General features: G+C 51.7%; 6 protein-coding genes across 13 annotated transcripts in view; 5 read left to right on the top strand and 1 right to left on the bottom strand.

Annotated features, from left to right (window-relative positions):
• The window catches only part of UBAP2 (ubiquitin associated protein 2), a 104954-nt gene that overhangs the window by 12561 nt on the left and 69386 nt on the right, over positions 1–23007 (bottom strand). For 5 of the 8 annotated variants that reach the window (XM_066180914.1, XM_066180911.1, XM_066180909.1 and 2 more), the window contains 2 exons: positions 22057–22148; positions 21117–21167 (listed from right to left, as the gene is read on the bottom strand). In XM_066180914.1, coding sequence (XP_066037011.1) covers positions 21117–21167; positions 22057–22148 — 143 coding nt within the window. The remainder of the gene's footprint in view (positions 1–21116; positions 21168–22056; positions 22149–23007) is intronic. The other 3 variants (XM_066180912.1, XM_066180910.1, XM_066180908.1) reach the window with 1 other exon arrangement.
• On the top strand, positions 3164–3736 carry LOC136288121 (interferon-like). The gene has a single exon (XM_066180905.1). The coding sequence runs from the start codon at positions 3164–3166 to the stop codon at positions 3734–3736; it is 573 nt and encodes a 190-aa protein (XP_066037002.1).
• On the top strand, positions 6902–7474 carry LOC136288118 (interferon-like). Its single transcript, XM_066180902.1, has one exon. The coding sequence runs from the start codon at positions 6902–6904 to the stop codon at positions 7472–7474; it is 573 nt and encodes a 190-aa protein (XP_066036999.1).
• Positions 10640–11212, top strand: LOC136288119 (interferon-like). Its single transcript, XM_066180903.1, has one exon. It carries the CDS (start codon positions 10640–10642, stop codon positions 11210–11212), a length of 573 nt encoding a protein of 190 aa, XP_066037000.1.
• Positions 14378–14950, top strand: LOC136288120 (interferon-like). Its single transcript, XM_066180904.1, has one exon. It carries the CDS (start codon positions 14378–14380, stop codon positions 14948–14950), a length of 573 nt encoding a protein of 190 aa, XP_066037001.1.
• LOC136288122 (interferon-like) lies at positions 18116–18688 on the top strand. The gene has a single exon (XM_066180906.1). The coding sequence runs from the start codon at positions 18116–18118 to the stop codon at positions 18686–18688; it is 573 nt and encodes a 190-aa protein (XP_066037003.1).

The following is a 23007-nucleotide window of genomic DNA, read 5'->3' on the forward strand; positions in this document are numbered from 1 at the left end:
CCAAGCCTCCTTTTTTCCACACTAAACTCCTCCAGTTCCCTCAACTGCTCCTCATATGACTCACTCTACCGACCCTTCTCCAGCTGTTTCCTTCTCTGGACACACTCCAGCAGCTCAGTGTCCTTCTTCTTGTCAGAAGCCCAGAACTGAACACAAGATTCCAGGTGTTGCCTCACCAGTGCCCCCAGCACAGGGGTATGGGCACTGTCCTGGTCCTGCTGGCCACACTATCGCTGGCACAAGCCTGGTGCCATTGGTCTTCTTGGCCACCTGGGCACACTCTGGCTCATGTTCATAGAAACCAGCATCTCCAGGTCCTCTCCCACTCTGCAGCTTTCCAGCCCCTCTGTCCCAGCCTGGAGCTGCAGGGGCTGTTGTGGCACAGGGGCAGGACCCAGCACTTGGCCTTGTTGAACCTCACACAGTTGGCCTCAGCCCATGGATCCAGCCTGTCCTGACCCCTCTGCAGAGCCTTCCTGCCCTCCTGCAGATCAACACTCCCACCCAACTTGGCACTGTTCTCAAACTGACTGAGGATGCTCTCAATTAAAAGGGGCTGGCCCCAGAACTGAACTCTGGGGAACACCACTAGTGACCACCTGCCTGCTGCAAGTAACTCCATTCATCAGCACGCTCTTGGCCAGGCCATCAACCAGTTTTTAAATTGGAAAACAGAGCACTGAAGCCACAAGCAGCTGGTATCTCCACGAAAATTCTATGGAATACAGTATCAAAGACTTTTCTAAAGTCCAGAAGTCAACATCCCCAGACTTTCCCTCATCCACAAAGAGGCTCACCATGTTATAGAAGGAGATTGGGTTGGGCAGTTATGCCTTTTACAAACCTGCGCTGGCTGGGCCTGATCTCCTGGATCTCCTGTGTGTACCATGTGATGGACACTCAAGAAGATCTCCATGAGCTTCCCCAGCACCAAGGTCAGACTGACAGGCCTGTAGCTCCCTGGATTCTACTTCTGACCCTTTCTGAAGACGAGCATTACATTGGCCACTCTCCAGTTGCCTGGCACCTCCTTGGTGAGCCAGGACCGCTGGTAAATGATGGGAAGTGGCTTGGTGAGCTTTTCCACCACCTCTCTTATATATTCAGGTACACAACAGGACTCCTCAAGATGAAACTTCCACATTGTGCCACTGTCCTCCTGATGCTTCTATTCAGAAGTACCCTGTGATGTCAGGAATGAGGACCTCATTGGTTCTGTCTTTTCTGAGGTGGCTGAAGGAACTAAACCACTCTCAGATAAAAACAGGAGCGGTAGTAATGAAACAAACTGGAATACAGGGAATTCAAACATGAAAGAATAAATGCATTTGTATTATTTTTCGTATTCTAGTGATACAACACCAGAATAGGGATTAGAGAGGCTGAGTGATATCCATTCCTGGAGACATATCTAAAAGCATCACTGTACAAGGCCATGAGCAGGCTCTTCTGATACCATCTCCTCTCAGCATCACACTGTACTTGGGATATCCAAGGCAAAAGAGACAAATATAAATATTTTTTAAAAATCCTTTGTTGTTCAAAAGTAACAGGTTGGAGAAGACTTCTTAAACCCAATCACAATGAAAGTCAAATTGCAAAACGGAAGCAAGAGATTGCAGAAGCTTCATCAACAACATTCAGCGCTCAGGTGCTTAGACCCAGAGCCACCTCCTCAACTTAAGAGCTCCTGAGGTTCCTGAGAAATAAGCCATTTCACAACTCTTTCAAAGGCTAAAAAGAAACAATTTATTCATGTGAAAACAAAAAAACCCAAGCATACCATAGTTTAAAAAACCCCGAAAAAATAGAATGGAGAATTACAGAAAGACTTGGGAAGTGTCCCAGGCAGAATGGAAGCTTTGGACAACATTTATCAGGGAAGGCTTCTAGCTGAAGTTCAGAAAGGGCTTCCTTGCTTGCCATACTCCTCCTCAGAGAAGTCTGGGTGCAGCTTAATCAAATTCTAGTCCCAGACTTGGAAAATGGTTCATCTCTAAAGAATTATAGAGCTGTGATTGAGCCTTTATATGACTTTCTCCTGCAAGATTATGGGCATATCTATTTATACATTTATACAGGAAATATATTTATATGGTATAAAAATTAAAACTGATTATGAAAATGATCAAAGAAATTTGCTCAAAATTATTTATGATGTTACAGATAGTTGTAACTACTTGTAGAATACTCTATTACAACAATCCTTTAAAAGCCAGCTTAATAATATATTAGAGAACAATGCAATTAACCAAATCACTTCTTTTCAAACCTCAAGGAATAACCTAGATGTCTGTGCCCACTCCAGGGAGGACCTTCCATGCTCACTAGCAGAAGGTATGTCCTGGAACCCCCTGCAGTTAAGGTGTGAAACTGGAATTCTACAGAAAATAAAATGATTGACTCTAATGCATTATAAGCCAAGACAGCTCTACCAGATCAGCACCTTACCAGTAATTTACCAGTGACTCATTACTAAATTACCTGTACCACCACTTCCACTTTTCTATACAAGGAGCTTAGGACATGCACACCAGTGATACTCTCAGTCAGGAAACACTATGTTAAAAATCCTAAAAATGCATGACTTTAGAAGAGTTCAGTGAGATTGATTTCAGCACTGTTCAAAACAGAAAATTCTGTTACTTCCCCTTTCAACCAACACATATGAGTTTAGGAAGAAGAGTAAAGTCCAAGACACTACACAGCTCAAGAAGAGTGCCCTGCTAAGGGCAAGAACGGAAATTCAGTGAAACAAAAGAGGAAAGACAGATGCCCACAAGGAGAGGTAAAACCACAAAAAAAACCCAACATCATAAGTCAATGATGTAAACTAATTTAGAGCTTAACCCTCCATAACCAACAGAAACACATCACCAACACCACTTCCAAAGACAAGAAAAAAACCTAAAAACATCCCCAGCCACCGACACCCCAACTAAACACTGCCCCGAGACCACCGCAGCCACCAGCCCAGAATGGAAACCACGGGCGGAAACTCCCAGCAATCAGAAAGCGACAAAGGGAAAGCTGCCGCCATACAAAGCCCCACGCCCGGCAGCACCCCAAGCACAGCCACCGCCACCACCGCCACCACCAGCAGCACCACGGGGCCTCACCAGGCTCCTGCCCAGCACCACCCGACAGCACCCACAGACCCACCATGGCTGCACCCACGGCCCCACAGCCATGCCTGCTGCACGCCGCCACGGCCCTCCTGCTCCTCCTCACCGCTCTCGCCGCTACCCTCGCCTGCCAACAGCTCTGGACACACGACGACACCTTCCCCGGCGACGCGCTCCGCCTCCTCCAGGGCATGGCTCCCAGCCACACACAGCCCTGCCACCTCCAAGAGCCGCCCTTCTTCCCCGACACCCTCCTCCGCAACAACCTCCACCCGCACCAAGCCGCCGCCGCCGCCCTACGCATCCTTCAGCGCCTCTTCCACACCCTCAGCACCAACAGCACCCGCCAGCACTGGCCCACCCAGGCTCGCAACGACCTCCTCAACAAACTCCAGCACCACATCCACCACCTCGAGCAATGCCGCCCCGACAACGCCACGCTCTTCAAAGGACCGCGCAACCCGCTGCTCACCATCAACAGGTACTTCAAGGACATCCACCTCTTCCTCCACGCTCACAACCACAGCGCCTGCGCCTGGGACCACGTCCGCCAAGAAGCTCACGCCTCTTTGCAGCGCCTCCACAACCTCACACGCACCATGCGCCGCTAGCACCAACTCCCGCACGACAACCCACGCCCACGCCCCCACCACGCTCCCAACACCTACACCACAAACCCACCTCAGGGCTCACCTTCCCCCAGCCTCAGACAACCCACACGGCTGTAACAACTGCACGGCACCTGCAGCCTTCAACCCCTCCGCCTCCATTGATACAGCCTCTGCTATTCAGATGGACAAAGGATTACTCCACTTATTTATATACCTATTTATTTATTTATTTATTTATTTATTTATCTATCTGTTTATTTGTGTATTTATTTTTCTATTTATTCATTTTTTTATGGCAAAGAAAATAAAGACCAATGACAAAACACTTGCCACTGCCTCTCATCTCACTAGTACAGCAACCAGTCTTTGGACCGGGGGAAAGCCACCTCGACACAACACTTACCCCAGGCTCTGCTCCAAACAGCCCCTGTCCACCCCTCTCAATACCAACTGACCATGCAGGATCCTGCAGTAACCCCCACGGAAAAACACTGCCAGCATCTGGCCAACACCACCGAACCACAAACCCAGAACCACGCAAAGGCTGGAAAGCACCGCTGCACTCCACCTGCTTTATCCACACCGCTCTCCATCCCTCCAATCCTTGGCTCTCTGACTTACACGCAAGGACGTCGTGCCGGACACCGTCAAACACTCCGCGCAAGCCCAGGCACACGAGGTCACTTACTCTGCCCCTGCGCACCCGTGCTGTGTAGCCCTAACCACATACCGTCAACAAAACTGCCAACTGGCAGTTGCAAATGGCAATTTTCCTCTTTGGAAAGCCATGTTCCCTGTTACCAACCTCTTTGTTTTCCACAGGCCTTAGTAGAGTGTCTCCTTCAAGGAGAAGCATCCTCACCTTCTTACCTGGCAGGAAGGTCACATCGACTGCTCTGTAGATCGCAAACTCTTCTGCTTCTCCCTTTGTGAAAACAGGGCTTATATTTCCCCTCTTCAGGTTACTGGAGACTTCACTTGGCACCCACGCCGTATCTCAAAAATGATCCACGTTGGCTTAGCAACTCCACGTGACAGTCCCCTCGGGACTCGCAGGTGAATCTCATCAGGTCCTACGGACTTCCACATATTCAGGTTCCTTAGATGGTCTCAAACCCCACCCTATCCCTCCCGTGGCCTTGGGCTCTTCATTCTTCATTGCAGGGCTTCCAGCACTTGCCTTTCACGACTTGGGCAGTGTGGCTGCAGCTCACTGACACACAAAGGCTACAACCACCTGCTCGTCTCAACAGCCTGTTTTCCACAACAGTCCTAAGCTTTCTGTCCTAGGGTGACTTTAAGATGCTTGTATCCCCAACTGTCTGTTCTGTTTGTACTGGACATTAAATTCTGCAACTTCAAAACTGATTCCAAGAGTGAAGGGGGGGGAAAGAAGCGCCACGGCCTGTTTTCAGAAACCGCCTTCACTAGACCGCATCCTTCACACTGACTGCATTTGTCTGCAGCACGGACGGACAGCGGGAGAGAGCTCTCCTTTGCTTTTAGTTACCTTTTAGCTAGCTGAGGCAGAGAAATTCCCCAGACTCTGTTGTTCTCTTCTTCTTGGAACTGATCTGACCTGCTCTGGACCGAAAACCCAGAAAAACACCGGGAGCTGGCATCTGTGGCCCACCGGAGCCTGGGACAATGCACTTTCCAGCACAAGGAGGACTCAAAAGACACTGAGCGAGCTAAGCCGCACGCCACAACAAGGACTTTCTGAATTTCCCATCTCTTCACAACACCGAGGGGTTTTACGGTCTAATATTATTCATCTTTACGCTTGTGAATACTGCGCTTCTTGAACAAACAGGCTTTTCCCACTTTTCTCCAAAGAAATCTTTTCCTAAACTGGCTGGCAGAGGGGACGCTTGAATCTGCTTTCTGGAGGGACCCATTTGGGAAGCCTTCTCCCGGATTTGCCCTAAACCACGACACTTGCAAACCCATTGATCCACTCACAGGAACAATCCCACTTATGTCCCCAAGAGGCCAGCAATACCATACCCGTGCAAATCTGAAAACGCCACTAACTCCTCTTCACCACTCCCCATAGTTTGTGCCTTTGTTGAAAGCCATCTGAAACTACTGGCAGGTCGTCTCTACTCCAGCTGAAGAAGCCCAGCCCCATCAGCCTTTCTCACAAGTGACATGCTCTGGTCTCCTCCGCATCGTCAGAGCCATCCCTCCAAAAGCTCCACACCTCCCACGGACTAAAGAGCCCCAACACAGGACATGCCCCTGCAGGGAAGGGCTTTGGCAATCCCAAAACACAACGCCCTTTCTTCCACGGGGCACAGTCTCGCTCTCTGGCCGCTGCACCCTCTGTGGCACATGACTCAGAACCAGACCCTTGCTCCAGGGCTACAGCCATCACACCACAGCCACAGACAGCACGACAGTAACTGCAAGGCTCTTCCCTTTCTCCTGCTCCTTCGTCACTGAGCCTTTATCGCCTGCCTTGCTGCTCGCTCCTCCCCAGCTGCAAATACTGCAGTGGAGCACCCCCCATGCAAGATCACACTCAGCCCACAAAGGCTCACACCCACAGACATTCATTCCTTTGTACACTGCTTCTGCCCCTGGGCCCTTCACTGCAGAACGGGGAACCCCAGCCCTGGCCCACTGACATCACTGCACATCCCTTGACCCCACAAAAGGAAAACAGTGGCTCAGATGAAAATAACAGGCAAGGCACAAAGTGAAAAGGAAAAGTGGCCACAGCTACCATCAGGGCACTGCAGGAAGAAACGACGCTTGGGCACGAAGCACACTTCAGCTGCACAGCACAGTGCAGCTGCTAGCCCTGCAGGTGAAAGGGAACACCCAACACCCCTCCACAGCCTCTGACCCAGCACTTTTGCAACCCCGCTCACCCACTACCGCCACTCTCCCCTGGCACACCACTGCCACCGCAATCCCCAGCCACCGACACCCCAACTAAACACTGCCCCGAGACCACCGCAGCCACCAGCCCAGAATGGAAACCACGGGCGGAAACTCCCAGCAATCAGAAAGCGACAAAGGGAAAGCTGCCGCCATACAAAGCCCCACGCCCGGCAGCACCCCAAGCACAGCCACCGCCACCACCGCCACCACCAGCAGCACCACGGGGCCTCACCAGGCTCCTGCCCAGCACCACCCGACAGCACCCACAGACCCACCATGGCTGCACCCACGGCCCCACAGCCATGCCTGCTGCACGCCGCCACGGCCCTCCTGCTCCTCCTCACCGCTCTCGCCGCTACCCTCGCCTGCCAACAGCTCTGGACACACGACGACACCTTCCCCGGCGACGCGCTCCGCCTCCTCCAGGGCATGGCTCCCAGCCACACACAGCCCTGCCACCTCCAAGAGCCGCCCTTCTTCCCCGACACCCTCCTCCGCAACAACCTCCACCCGCACCAAGCCGCCGCCGCCGCCCTACGCATCCTTCAGCGCCTCTTCCACACCCTCAGCACCAACAGCACCCGCCAGCACTGGCCCACCCAGGCTCGCAACGACCTCCTCAACAAACTCCAGCACCACATCCACCACCTCGAGCAATGCCGCCCCGACAACGCCACGCTCTTCAAAGGACCGCGCAACCCGCTGCTCACCATCAACAGGTACTTCAAGGACATCCACCTCTTCCTCCACGCTCACAACCACAGCGCCTGCGCCTGGGACCACGTCCGCCAAGAAGCTCACGCCTCTTTGCAGCGCCTCCACAACCTCACACGCACCATGCGCCGCTAGCACCAACTCCCGCACGACAACCCACGCCCACGCCCCCACCACGCTCCCAACACCTACACCACAAACCCACCTCAGGGCTCACCTTCCCCCAGCCTCAGACAACCCACACGGCTGTAACAACTGCACGGCACCTGCAGCCTTCAACCCCTCCGCCTCCATTGATACAGCCTCTGCTATTCAGATGGACAAAGGATTACTCCACTTATTTATATACCTATTTATTTATTTATTTATTTATTTATTTATCTATCTGTTTATTTGTGTATTTATTTTTCTATTTATTCATTTTTTTATGGCAAAGAAAATAAAGACCAATGACAAAACACTTGCCACTGCCTCTCATCTCACTAGTACAGCAACCAGTCTTTGGACCGGGGGAAAGCCACCTCGACACAACACTTACCCCAGGCTCTGCTCCAAACAGCCCCTGTCCACCCCTCTCAATACCAACTGACCATGCAGGATCCTGCAGTAACCCCCACGGAAAAACACTGCCAGCATCTGGCCAACACCACCGAACCACAAACCCAGAACCACGCAAAGGCTGGAAAGCACCGCTGCACTCCACCTGCTTTATCCACACCGCTCTCCATCCCTCCAATCCTTGGCTCTCTGACTTACACGCAAGGACGTCGTGCCGGACACCGTCAAACACTCCGCGCAAGCCCAGGCACACGAGGTCACTTACTCTGCCCCTGCGCACCCGTGCTGTGTAGCCCTAACCACATACCGTCAACAAAACTGCCAACTGGCAGTTGCAAATGGCAATTTTCCTCTTTGGAAAGCCATGTTCCCTGTTACCAACCTCTTTGTTTTCCACAGGCCTTAGTAGAGTGTCTCCTTCAAGGAGAAGCATCCTCACCTTCTTACCTGGCAGGAAGGTCACATCGACTGCTCTGTAGATCGCAAACTCTTCTGCTTCTCCCTTTGTGAAAACAGGGCTTATATTTCCCCTCTTCAGGTTACTGGAGACTTCACTTGGCACCCACGCCGTATCTCAAAAATGATCCACGTTGGCTTAGCAACTCCACGTGACAGTCCCCTCGGGACTCGCAGGTGAATCTCATCAGGTCCTACGGACTTCCACATATTCAGGTTCCTTAGATGGTCTCAAACCCCACCCTATCCCTCCCGTGGCCTTGGGCTCTTCATTCTTCATTGCAGGGCTTCCAGCACTTGCCTTTCACGACTTGGGCAGTGTGGCTGCAGCTCACTGACACACAAAGGCTACAACCACCTGCTCGTCTCAACAGCCTGTTTTCCACAACAGTCCTAAGCTTTCTGTCCTAGGGTGACTTTAAGATGCTTGTATCCCCAACTGTCTGTTCTGTTTGTACTGGACATTAAATTCTGCAACTTCAAAACTGATTCCAAGAGTGAAGGGGGGGGAAAGAAGCGCCACGGCCTGTTTTCAGAAACCGCCTTCACTAGACCGCATCCTTCACACTGACTGCATTTGTCTGCAGCACGGACGGACAGCGGGAGAGAGCTCTCCTTTGCTTTTAGTTACCTTTTAGCTAGCTGAGGCAGAGAAATTCCCCAGACTCTGTTGTTCTCTTCTTCTTGGAACTGATCTGACCTGCTCTGGACCGAAAACCCAGAAAAACACCGGGAGCTGGCATCTGTGGCCCACCGGAGCCTGGGACAATGCACTTTCCAGCACAAGGAGGACTCAAAAGACACTGAGCGAGCTAAGCCGCACGCCACAACAAGGACTTTCTGAATTTCCCATCTCTTCACAACACCGAGGGGTTTTACGGTCTAATATTATTCATCTTTACGCTTGTGAATACTGCGCTTCTTGAACAAACAGGCTTTTCCCACTTTTCTCCAAAGAAATCTTTTCCTAAACTGGCTGGCAGAGGGGACGCTTGAATCTGCTTTCTGGAGGGACCCATTTGGGAAGCCTTCTCCCGGATTTGCCCTAAACCACGACACTTGCAAACCCATTGATCCACTCACAGGAACAATCCCACTTATGTCCCCAAGAGGCCAGCAATACCATACCCGTGCAAATCTGAAAACGCCACTAACTCCTCTTCACCACTCCCCATAGTTTGTGCCTTTGTTGAAAGCCATCTGAAACTACTGGCAGGTCGTCTCTACTCCAGCTGAAGAAGCCCAGCCCCATCAGCCTTTCTCACAAGTGACATGCTCTGGTCTCCTCCGCATCGTCAGAGCCATCCCTCCAAAAGCTCCACACCTCCCACGGACTAAAGAGCCCCAACACAGGACATGCCCCTGCAGGGAAGGGCTTTGGCAATCCCAAAACACAACGCCCTTTCTTCCACGGGGCACAGTCTCGCTCTCTGGCCGCTGCACCCTCTGTGGCACATGACTCAGAACCAGACCCTTGCTCCAGGGCTACAGCCATCACACCACAGCCACAGACAGCACGACAGTAACTGCAAGGCTCTTCCCTTTCTCCTGCTCCTTCGTCACTGAGCCTTTATCGCCTGCCTTGCTGCTCGCTCCTCCCCAGCTGCAAATACTGCAGTGGAGCACCCCCCATGCAAGATCACACTCAGCCCACAAAGGCTCACACCCACAGACATTCATTCCTTTGTACACTGCTTCTGCCCCTGGGCCCTTCACTGCAGAACGGGGAACCCCAGCCCTGGCCCACTGACATCACTGCACATCCCTTGACCCCACAAAAGGAAAACAGTGGCTCAGATGAAAATAACAGGCAAGGCACAAAGTGAAAAGGAAAAGTGGCCACAGCTACCATCAGGGCACTGCAGGAAGAAACGACGCTTGGGCACGAAGCACACTTCAGCTGCACAGCACAGTGCAGCTGCTAGCCCTGCAGGTGAAAGGGAACACCCAACACCCCTCCACAGCCTCTGACCCAGCACTTTTGCAACCCCGCTCACCCACTACCGCCACTCTCCCCTGGCACACCACTGCCACCGCAATCCCCAGCCACCGACACCCCAACTAAACACTGCCCCGAGACCACCGCAGCCACCAGCCCAGAATGGAAACCACGGGCGGAAACTCCCAGCAATCAGAAAGCGACAAAGGGAAAGCTGCCGCCATACAAAGCCCCACGCCCGGCAGCACCCCAAGCACAGCCACCGCCACCACCGCCACCACCAGCAGCACCACGGGGCCTCACCAGGCTCCTGCCCAGCACCACCCGACAGCACCCACAGACCCACCATGGCTGCACCCACGGCCCCACAGCCATGCCTGCTGCACGCCGCCACGGCCCTCCTGCTCCTCCTCACCGCTCTCGCCGCTACCCTCGCCTGCCAACAGCTCTGGACACACGACGACACCTTCCCCGGCGACGCGCTCCGCCTCCTCCAGGGCATGGCTCCCAGCCACACACAGCCCTGCCACCTCCAAGAGCCGCCCTTCTTCCCCGACACCCTCCTCCGCAACAACCTCCACCCGCACCAAGCCGCCGCCGCCGCCCTACGCATCCTTCAGCGCCTCTTCCACACCCTCAGCACCAACAGCACCCGCCAGCACTGGCCCACCCAGGCTCGCAACGACCTCCTCAACAAACTCCAGCACCACATCCACCACCTCGAGCAATGCCGCCCCGACAACGCCACGCTCTTCAAAGGACCGCGCAACCCGCTGCTCACCATCAACAGGTACTTCAAGGACATCCACCTCTTCCTCCACGCTCACAACCACAGCGCCTGCGCCTGGGACCACGTCCGCCAAGAAGCTCACGCCTCTTTGCAGCGCCTCCACAACCTCACACGCACCATGCGCCGCTAGCACCAACTCCCGCACGACAACCCACGCCCACGCCCCCACCACGCTCCCAACACCTACACCACAAACCCACCTCAGGGCTCACCTTCCCCCAGCCTCAGACAACCCACACGGCTGTAACAACTGCACGGCACCTGCAGCCTTCAACCCCTCCGCCTCCATTGATACAGCCTCTGCTATTCAGATGGACAAAGGATTACTCCACTTATTTATATACCTATTTATTTATTTATTTATTTATTTATTTATCTATCTGTTTATTTGTGTATTTATTTTTCTATTTATTCATTTTTTTATGGCAAAGAAAATAAAGACCAATGACAAAACACTTGCCACTGCCTCTCATCTCACTAGTACAGCAACCAGTCTTTGGACCGGGGGAAAGCCACCTCGACACAACACTTACCCCAGGCTCTGCTCCAAACAGCCCCTGTCCACCCCTCTCAATACCAACTGACCATGCAGGATCCTGCAGTAACCCCCACGGAAAAACACTGCCAGCATCTGGCCAACACCACCGAACCACAAACCCAGAACCACGCAAAGGCTGGAAAGCACCGCTGCACTCCACCTGCTTTATCCACACCGCTCTCCATCCCTCCAATCCTTGGCTCTCTGACTTACACGCAAGGACGTCGTGCCGGACACCGTCAAACACTCCGCGCAAGCCCAGGCACACGAGGTCACTTACTCTGCCCCTGCGCACCCGTGCTGTGTAGCCCTAACCACATACCGTCAACAAAACTGCCAACTGGCAGTTGCAAATGGCAATTTTCCTCTTTGGAAAGCCATGTTCCCTGTTACCAACCTCTTTGTTTTCCACAGGCCTTAGTAGAGTGTCTCCTTCAAGGAGAAGCATCCTCACCTTCTTACCTGGCAGGAAGGTCACATCGACTGCTCTGTAGATCGCAAACTCTTCTGCTTCTCCCTTTGTGAAAACAGGGCTTATATTTCCCCTCTTCAGGTTACTGGAGACTTCACTTGGCACCCACGCCGTATCTCAAAAATGATCCACGTTGGCTTAGCAACTCCACGTGACAGTCCCCTCGGGACTCGCAGGTGAATCTCATCAGGTCCTACGGACTTCCACATATTCAGGTTCCTTAGATGGTCTCAAACCCCACCCTATCCCTCCCGTGGCCTTGGGCTCTTCATTCTTCATTGCAGGGCTTCCAGCACTTGCCTTTCACGACTTGGGCAGTGTGGCTGCAGCTCACTGACACACAAAGGCTACAACCACCTGCTCGTCTCAACAGCCTGTTTTCCACAACAGTCCTAAGCTTTCTGTCCTAGGGTGACTTTAAGATGCTTGTATCCCCAACTGTCTGTTCTGTTTGTACTGGACATTAAATTCTGCAACTTCAAAACTGATTCCAAGAGTGAAGGGGGGGGAAAGAAGCGCCACGGCCTGTTTTCAGAAACCGCCTTCACTAGACCGCATCCTTCACACTGACTGCATTTGTCTGCAGCACGGACGGACAGCGGGAGAGAGCTCTCCTTTGCTTTTAGTTACCTTTTAGCTAGCTGAGGCAGAGAAATTCCCCAGACTCTGTTGTTCTCTTCTTCTTGGAACTGATCTGACCTGCTCTGGACCGAAAACCCAGAAAAACACCGGGAGCTGGCATCTGTGGCCCACCGGAGCCTGGGACAATGCACTTTCCAGCACAAGGAGGACTCAAAAGACACTGAGCGAGCTAAGCCGCACGCCACAACAAGGACTTTCTGAATTTCCCATCTCTTCACAACACCGAGGGGTTTTACGGTCTAATATTATTCATCTTTACGCTTGTGAATACTGCGCTTCTTGAACAAACAGGCTTTTCCCACTTTTCTCCAAAGAAATCTTTTCCTAAACTGGCTGGCAGAGGGGACGCTTGAATCTGCTTTCTGGAGGGACCCATTTGGGAAGCCTTCTCCCGGATTTGCCCTAAACCACGACACTTGCAAACCCATTGATCCACTCACAGGAACAATCCCACTTATGTCCCCAAGAGGCCAGCAATACCATACCCGTGCAAATCTGAAAACGCCACTAACTCCTCTTCACCACTCCCCATAGTTTGTGCCTTTGTTGAAAGCCATCTGAAACTACTGGCAGGTCGTCTCTACTCCAGCTGAAGAAGCCCAGCCCCATCAGCCTTTCTCACAAGTGACATGCTCTGGTCTCCTCCGCATCGTCAGAGCCATCCCTCCAAAAGCTCCACACCTCCCACGGACTAAAGAGCCCCAACACAGGACATGCCCCTGCAGGGAAGGGCTTTGGCAATCCCAAAACACAACGCCCTTTCTTCCACGGGGCACAGTCTCGCTCTCTGGCCGCTGCACCCTCTGTGGCACATGACTCAGAACCAGACCCTTGCTCCAGGGCTACAGCCATCACACCACAGCCACAGACAGCACGACAGTAACTGCAAGGCTCTTCCCTTTCTCCTGCTCCTTCGTCACTGAGCCTTTATCGCCTGCCTTGCTGCTCGCTCCTCCCCAGCTGCAAATACTGCAGTGGAGCACCCCCCATGCAAGATCACACTCAGCCCACAAAGGCTCACACCCACAGACATTCATTCCTTTGTACACTGCTTCTGCCCCTGGGCCCTTCACTGCAGAACGGGGAACCCCAGCCCTGGCCCACTGACATCACTGCACATCCCTTGACCCCACAAAAGGAAAACAGTGGCTCAGATGAAAATAACAGGCAAGGCACAAAGTGAAAAGGAAAAGTGGCCACAGCTACCATCAGGGCACTGCAGGAAGAAACGACGCTTGGGCACGAAGCACACTTCAGCTGCACAGCACAGTGCAGCTGCTAGCCCTGCAGGTGAAAGGGAACACCCAACACCCCTCCACAGCCTCTGACCCAGCACTTTTGCAACCCCGCTCACCCACTACCGCCACTCTCCCCTGGCACACCACTGCCACCGCAATCCCCAGCCACCGACACCCCAACTAAACACTGCCCCGAGACCACCGCAGCCACCAGCCCAGAATGGAAACCACGGGCGGAAACTCCCAGCAATCAGAAAGCGACAAAGGGAAAGCTGCCGCCATACAAAGCCCCACGCCCGGCAGCACCCCAAGCACAGCCACCGCCACCACCGCCACCACCAGCAGCACCACGGGGCCTCACCAGGCTCCTGCCCAGCACCACCCGACAGCACCCACAGACCCACCATGGCTGCACCCACGGCCCCACAGCCATGCCTGCTGCACGCCGCCACGGCCCTCCTGCTCCTCCTCACCGCTCTCGCCGCTACCCTCGCCTGCCAACAGCTCTGGACACACGACGACACCTTCCCCGGCGACGCGCTCCGCCTCCTCCAGGGCATGGCTCCCAGCCACACACAGCCCTGCCACCTCCAAGAGCCGCCCTTCTTCCCCGACACCCTCCTCCGCAACAACCTCCACCCGCACCAAGCCGCCGCCGCCGCCCTACGCATCCTTCAGCGCCTCTTCCACACCCTCAGCACCAACAGCACCCGCCAGCACTGGCCCACCCAGGCTCGCAACGACCTCCTCAACAAACTCCAGCACCACATCCACCACCTCGAGCAATGCCGCCCCGACAACGCCACGCTCTTCAAAGGACCGCGCAACCCGCTGCTCACCATCAACAGGTACTTCAAGGACATCCACCTCTTCCTCCACGCTCACAACCACAGCGCCTGCGCCTGGGACCACGTCCGCCAAGAAGCTCACGCCTCTTTGCAGCGCCTCCACAACCTCACACGCACCATGCGCCGCTAGCACCAACTCCCGCACGACAACCCACGCCCACGCCCCCACCACGCTCCCAACACCTACACCACAAACCCACCTCAGGGCTCACCTTCCCCCAGCCTCAGACAACCCACACGGCTGTAACAACTGCACGGCACCTGCAGCCTTCAACCCCTCCGCCTCCATTGATACAGCCTCTGCTATTCAGATGGACAAAGGATTACTCCACTTATTTATATACCTATTTATTTATTTATTTATTTATTTATTTATCTATCTGTTTATTTGTGTATTTATTTTTCTATTTATTCATTTTTTTATGGCAAAGAAAATAAAGACCAATGACAAAACACTTGCCACTGCCTCTCATCTCACTAGTACAGCAACCAGTCTTTGGACCGGGGGAAAGCCACCTCGACACAACACTTACCCCAGGCTCTGCTCCAAACAGCCCCTGTCCACCCCTCTCAATACCAACTGACCATGCAGGATCCTGCAGTAACCCCCACGGAAAAACACTGCCAGCATCTGGCCAACACCACCGAACCACAAACCCAGAACCACGCAAAGGCTGGAAAGCACCGCTGCACTCCACCTGCTTTATCCACACCGCTCTCCATCCCTCCAATCCTTGGCTCTCTGACTTACACGCAAGGACGTCGTGCCGGACACCGTCAAACACTCCGCGCAAGCCCAGGCACACGAGGTCACTTACTCTGCCCCTGCGCACCCGTGCTGTGTAGCCCTAACCACATACCGTCAACAAAACTGCCAACTGGCAGTTGCAAATGGCAATTTTCCTCTTTGGAAAGCCATGTTCCCTGTTACCAACCTCTTTGTTTTCCACAGGCCTTAGTAGAGTGTCTCCTTCAAGGAGAAGCATCCTCACCTTCTTACCTGGCAGGAAGGTCACATCGACTGCTCTGTAGATCGCAAACTCTTCTGCTTCTCCCTTTGTGAAAACAGGGCTTATATTTCCCCTCTTCAGGTTACTGGAGACTTCACTTGGCACCCACGCCGTATCTCAAAAATGATCCACGTTGGCTTAGCAACTCCACGTGACAGTCCCCTCGGGACTCGCAGGTGAATCTCATCAGGTCCTACGGACTTCCACATATTCAGGTTCCTTAGATGGTCTCAAACCCCACCCTATCCCTCCCGTGGCCTTGGGCTCTTCATTCTTCATTGCAGGGCTTCCAGCACTTGCCTTTCACGACTTGGGCAGTGTGGCTGCAGCTCACTGACACACAAAGGCTACAACCACCTGCTCGTCTCAACAGCCTGTTTTCCACAACAGTCCTAAGCTTTCTGTCCTAGGGTGACTTTAAGATGCTTGTATCCCCAACTGTCTGTTCTGTTTGTACTGGACATTAAATTCTGCAACTTCAAAACTGATTCCAAGAGTGAAGGGGGGGGAAAGAAGCGCCACGGCCTGTTTTCAGAAACCGCCTTCACTAGACCGCATCCTTCACACTGACTGCATTTGTCTGCAGCACGGACGGACAGCGGGAGAGAGCTCTCCTTTGCTTTTAGTTACCTTTTAGCTAGCTGAGGCAGAGAAATTCCCCAGACTCTGTTGTTCTCTTCTTCTTGGAACTGATCTGACCTGCTCTGGACCGAAAACCCAGAAAAACACCGGGAGCTGGCATCTGTGGCCCACCGGAGCCTGGGACAATGCACTTTCCAGCACAAGGAGGACTCAAAAGACACTGAGCGAGCTAAGCCGCACGCCACAACAAGGACTTTCTGAATTTCCCATCTCTTCACAACACCGAGGGGTTTTACGGTCTAATATTATTCATCTTTACGCTTGTGAATACTGCGCTTCTTGAACAAACAGGCTTTTCCCACTTTTCTCCAAAGAAATCTTTTCCTAAACTGGCTGGCAGAGGGGACGCTTGAATCTGCTTTCTGGAGGGACCCATTTGGGAAGCCTTCTCCCGGATTTGCCCTAAACCACGACACTTGCAAACCCATTGATCCACTCACAGGAACAATCCCACTTATGTCCCCAAGAGGCCAGCAATACCATACCCGTGCAAATCTGAAAACGCCACTAACTCCTCTTCACCACTCCCCATAGTTTGTGCCTTTGTTGAAAGCCATCTGAAACTACTGGCAGGTCGTCTCTACTCCAGCTGAAGAAGCCCAGCCCCATCAGCCTTTCTCACAAGTGACATGCTCTGGTCTCCTCCGCATCGTCAGAGCCATCCCTCCAAAAGCTCCACACCTCCCACGGACTAAAGAGCCCCAACACAGGACATGCCCCTGCAGGGAAGGGCTTTGGCAATCCCAAAACACAACGCCCTTTCTTCCACGGGGCACAGTCTCGCTCTCTGGCCGCTGCACCCTCTGTGGCACATGACTCAGAACCAGACCCTTGCTCCAGGGCTACAGCCATCACACCACAGCCACAGACAGCACGACAGTAACTGCAAGGCTCTTCCCTTTCTCCTGCTCCTTCGTCACTGAGCCTTTATCGCCTGCCTTGCTGCTCGCTCCTCCCCAGCTGCAAATACTGCAGTGGAGCACCCCCCATGCAAGATCACACTCAGCCCACAAAGGCTCACACCCACAGACATTCATTCCTTTGTACACTGCCTCTGCCCCTGGGCCCTTCACTGCAGAACGGGGAACCCCAGCCCTGGCCCACTGACATCACTGCACATCCCTTGACCCCACAAAAGGAAAACAGTGGCTCAGATGAAAATAACAGGCAAGGCACAAAGTGAAAAGGAAAAGTGGCCACAGCTACCATCAGGGCACTGCAGGAAGAAACGACGCTTGGGCACGAAGCACACTTCAGCTGCACAGCACAGTGCAGCTGCTAGCCCTGCAGGTGAAAGGGAACACCCAACACCCCTCCACAGCCTCTGACCCAGCACTTTTGCAACCCCGCTCACCCACTACCGCCACTCTCCCCTGGCACACCACTGCCACCGCAATCCCCAGCCACCGACACCCCAACTAAACACTGCCCCGAGACCACCGCAGCCACCAGCCCAGAATGGAAACCACGGGCGGAAACTCCCAGCAATCAGAAAGCGACAAAGGGAAAGCTGCCGCCATACAAAGCCCCACGCCCGGCAGCACCCCAAGCACAGCCACCGCCACCACCGCCACCACCAGCAGCACCACGGGGCCTCACCAGGCTCCTGCCCAGCACCACCCGACAGCACCCACAGACCCACCATGGCTGCACCCACGGCCCCACAGCCATGCCTGCCGCACGCCGCCACGGCCCTCCTGCTCCTCCTCACCGCTCTCGCCACTACCCTCGCCTGCCAACAGCTCTGGACACACGACGACACCTTCCCCGGCGACGCGCTCCGCCTCCTCCAGGGCATGGCTCCCAGCCACACACAGCCCTGCCACCTCCAAGAGCCGCCCTTCTTCCCCGACACCCTCCTCCGCAACAACCTCCACCCGCACCAAGCCGCCGCCGCCGCCCTACGCATCCTTCAGCGCCTCTTCCACACCCTCAGCACCAACAGCACCCGCCAGCACTGGCCCACCCAGGCTCGCAACGACCTCCTCAACAAACTCCAGCACCACATCCACCACCTCGAGCAATGCCGCCCCGACAACGCCACGCTCTTCAAAGGACCGCGCAACCCGCTGCTCACCATCAACAGGTACTTCAAGGACATCCACCTCTTCCTCCACGCTCACAACCACAGCGCCTGCGCCTGGGACCACGTCCGCCAAGAAGCTCACGCCTCTTTGCAGCGCCTCCACAACCTCACACGCACCATGCGCCGCTAGCACCAACTCCCGCACGACAACCCACGCCCACGCCCCCACCACGCTCCCAACACCTACACCACAAACCCACCTCAGGGCTCACCTTCCCCCAGCCTCAGACAACCCACACGGCTGTAACAACTGCACGGCACCTGCAGCCTTCAACCCCTCCGCCTCCATTGATACAGCCTCTGCTATTCAGATGGACAAAGGATTACTCCACTTATTTATATACCTATTTATTTATTTATTTATTTATTTATCTATCTGTTTATTTGTGTATTTATTTTTCTATTTATTCATTTTTTTATGGCAAAGAAAATAAAGACCAATGACAAAACACTTGCCACTGCCTCTCATCTCACTAGTACAGCAACCAGTCTTTGGACCAGGGGAAAGCCACCTCGACACAACACTTACCCCAAGCTCTGCTCTAATTAGGTTTCTGCACAACCCCTGCCTACTGTTCTCAATGGCACCTTCCAAATGAGGATCTGACCTCAACCTCTTTGGTGAAACATCAGTAGGTGTTAGGTATCATTGTAATAATGTTTAGGGCCCTTTTCGACTTAATAGTTTCCACCTCCCTTTCTGATTATCGTTTCTGAAGGCGTCATGACAAGGAAGGCACAGACCTATTGGAGAAGGTTCACTAGAGGGCCACAAACACAATCCGAGCATCAGAGCACTTCTGCTATGAAGACAGCTGACAGTTGGAGTTCTTCAGCCTGGAGAAAACTCTAGGCAGAACTTACTATAGCTTTTCAACATCTCAACAGACCTTACAAAAAAGAAGCAAACCAAATTTTGAACAACATCTGCTGTGACAGGCAATGGACTACAGTGACTATCTCTAAACTGAAAGAGTAGGTTTACATCAGACATTAGGAAGAATTATGAGGATTGTTAGGCACTGGAACAAGTCGCAGAGCTAGCCAGATTACTGCAACCCTGGAAGTGTTTAAGGTCAGACTATATGGGGCTCTGTGCAATCTGGTCTAGGAGGTTTTCCTTCCCATGGCAGAAGTGCTTGCCATCAGATTACCTCTACTAACACAACACATTTAAAGACTCATGTTGAAGTTTTGGAGGACTGTGGAACCAGCAGGGAAGAGTGTGAGTAGGAAGGAGCAGAAGTGTGATGGCACAGAAGTAGCCCCACTCTCTATCCCCCTACGCCACCTGGGAGATGAAGGTAGAGACAATCATGAGTGAAAGTGAGTCCAGGAAAACATGAGAGGTGAAGGGAAGGTGTTCTGTAGATTTGGTTTTATTTCATTATCTACTTAGTAATTGCCCTGATTTGATTGCTAATGAGTTAACTAATTTCCGCAAGTCAAGTCTCTTTTGTCTGTGACTGTAACCAGCAAGTAATTTCTCCCTGTACTTATCTCACCCCACATGCCTTTCAGGATGTACTTTCTCCCTTAACCAGATGAGGAGGGGAATGACAGAGGCCAGTATTAACAGATTACAATATGTGTCTCTTGGCCCTGCAACTTCAAATACTTCGCACCTTGCTGCCACGAAACTAATTCCATGCACTTAAGTTGACAGCTCTTCAAGTATCACGACTTCATCTGGTAAAGTCTGTATTCATGTGCACAACTTTGGGGTTTTTTAACTTTGGGGTCTGTAGTTTGAGAGGGCTTTGTCTGAGTCATCTCTGCACTCACCTTTAAACTGTCTGACTCTGGCAGCTCCAAGCTCTACATAGAATACCTAGTACTTATTTGGGTCTTATATGATGGCATTCATCCAGGTCTTCTCAGACCACTACTCACTGTTCCATTTCCGCCTCTACAGATACACCGCATCATTCTAGTATGTAACTGTTCCCAGTTACCTGCTACAAACCTTTTCTCCAAGCTCCTTACCCTACATTTCTGATAGGAAAATGCTTTACTGTTTTGCAATCTAGATTGAGGCCCTTTTTTAATCCACCTGGGAGCTCAGCCTGTTTCATATGACATTTGCATTATGAATCCAGACAAGGGAGAAAACTTTGCACACTCTTCCTCCTGCAGCTCACCTGCATTTGTTGCCACGATGCATATGCAAAGATCAGTACCTATGAGCACCTCCAAAACCTGTCAGATACATCTATCAGCTACCAACTTCTTTACTTGCTGTTCAACCTTACCTCTTGGTAAAAGAAAACACTTAGACTTCAACTAGATTAGACAAAATGTCATAACGTTGCTACAAAAATTAAGACATTTCTCCACTCAGGAGTACAGAGCACACTTGTGTCTATTTATAGATTTTGCAGCTGGACAAATGCATGATGCGACAGTCGCTCTCAATCAATTTACACAATCCTCGTGTAAATTTAAGAAAAAAAACATAAGGAAAAGCTCTTAACCACCACTAAATGAACCAATTTATGTGGTACTAATGACCAACAGTGAAGACAACTTGTTTAAAATTAAGAAAGTCATTTACTTACCATTGGCAGTCTGGATTGAAGCATCTGGAGATCATCATAACCATAAATCTGCTTAAAGACAGATAAAAATACAACATCATTATTTTCTGATGGTGATCAACTTGGGGCTTTTGAACTGAGTTTGACTTAAGCCCAGTTGGTCTTAAAGGCCTACAGCTGTATGTCATATTGCGCTATCATGGAGCACTATTGCATTTCAAGGAGAGTAGAACTGAAGTTAAAAAGGCTTGTCACTCTGATGCTGTTTCCTGGTGACAACGTCCTCTGAGGAGAGTTTGACTGTCCCATCTTCAATACAGTTTTCACAGACACATCATTCCTGAACTTATGAAAAATCTACCGGGCATTCAGATTTGCGAGTAAGAACAATAGCCCTCTTTGCTATAATCATTGCTTCAAAGAGCATTAAGATCTAAGAGTTGATGACTTGACCACAACACAACCTCCTGGGTATCTCCTCACATTCAGTTTGATACAGAAAAGTTACTGATATAAAGGATTGGATTCAAAAAACAGATAACTAAAAATACGTTGATGCTGGTCAGACATCAAAAAGCTATATGCAGTCTTTTAAAGCATGACAGACAGGACCCATGCCACATTTTATTCACTGCTATGGCAAATCCATTCCAATAACACAAAACTAACGGAGCCTAAATTTATTGAAAGGGTCTGAAACCTGTTAGCACTGAAAACCATAGCCACACCCATGTTTACTTTCAATAGCAGCCAGATCGGGCCTGTACCAAAAGCTCTGCAGTTTACAATCAACAGTAAGCCTCTACTGAACATATTTCAGATGTTCTTTAGCATTTGGAACAAGAATTCCAGGTGTAATATGTGCCACCAGAAATGCCTTGGCATAGACAGTAGCAGGTCTGGAGGGCCCGCTTGCGCCAAGGGCTAAGAAATCAAAGACAGAAACAATGAAACTGCTTACTGGGTAGGCAGGCAGAAGTCCTCCAGGTCCCACAATATACTGGTTATGCAACAAGGGTGGTACACCCTGGGGCAGGTTTGGGGGAGCTTTGCCTGTAGAATCAAAATACAGACACTTTAACAAGCCTTTAGAAAAGAAAAGGTTTCAGCATTGAGCTGAAGATAGCTCACAATATAGCTCACAAGTTGTGGCAGCTGCACTATCTTAGATTATGAAGAGGAGATTTTTTGCTGTTTGATGAATATGCTCAAAATAGCCTGAAGAGTTTAACCATGCCTCAAGGGAGGGAAAGCACAGGCAACTTAAGCCTGAAAACAGTCCAATCAGAGAACAGCCTGATTTTGTCATTTACTTTGTTCAAGAGTATTACAAGAATTACAGAAACTTCTCTCTTGCTCAGTCCTTTCCTGAAGGCAAATTTAGAAATCATTCTCAATCTGAGAGAGTAAATTCTCTCCTTTCATTTCCTGCTCTGCCAACACACTCCCTTTATCACCAGCATGAGACTGGAAAGCACTAAATGTTGCCAGCATGCTTTCTTTGAGTGACTTACTACAGCTAGGAACAGCAAAGAGAAGAGTGAAATGGTTTCAGCTGCCTTCATGAAGCAGTGCTAGGAAGCAGAACAGTAAAAGAACAATGCACTTTGGCCAGTCATACAACACTTCATTTACAAGCTACAGAAATGAGAAATACTTCTGTAAAACTAAGCCTGATCCTTAATAATACATCACTCACTTCTCTCTATAAGATTTTTTTTAGCAGTTCAGGATCATCAGAGAAGAAAAAGAATTTAGCATCGCTTCTACTTCAGAGCAAGAAGCCTCCCAGCCCTCTTTCTGCATGGACCTTCCTTCTGAAGTGCTATTTGCTGTGCAATGACCCAGACATTTCTTTCCTTTCTGTAGAAGTGGCAGTAAAGCTGTGATATATGATAATGTCAACACTGCA

Source organism: Chamaea fasciata, unplaced genomic scaffold (assembly GCF_029207755.1).
Source record: "Chamaea fasciata isolate MVZ Bird 193981 ecotype frontalis unplaced genomic scaffold, bChaFas1.0.hap1 SCAF_4, whole genome shotgun sequence".
NCBI classification, from domain to species: domain Eukaryota; kingdom Metazoa; phylum Chordata; class Aves; order Passeriformes; family Sylviidae; genus Chamaea; species Chamaea fasciata.

Excerpts from the sequence above, each read along its gene's own strand:
- LOC136288120 (XM_066180904.1), top strand. The coding sequence starts at position 14,378 with ATGGCTGCACCCACGGCCCCACAGCCATGCCTGCTGCACGCCGCCACG.
- LOC136288118 (XM_066180902.1), top strand. The coding sequence starts at position 6,902 with ATGGCTGCACCCACGGCCCCACAGCCATGCCTGCTGCACGCCGCCACG.
- LOC136288119 (XM_066180903.1), top strand. The coding sequence starts at position 10,640 with ATGGCTGCACCCACGGCCCCACAGCCATGCCTGCTGCACGCCGCCACG.
- LOC136288121 (XM_066180905.1), top strand. The coding sequence starts at position 3,164 with ATGGCTGCACCCACGGCCCCACAGCCATGCCTGCTGCACGCCGCCACG.
- LOC136288122 (XM_066180906.1), top strand. The coding sequence starts at position 18,116 with ATGGCTGCACCCACGGCCCCACAGCCATGCCTGCCGCACGCCGCCACG.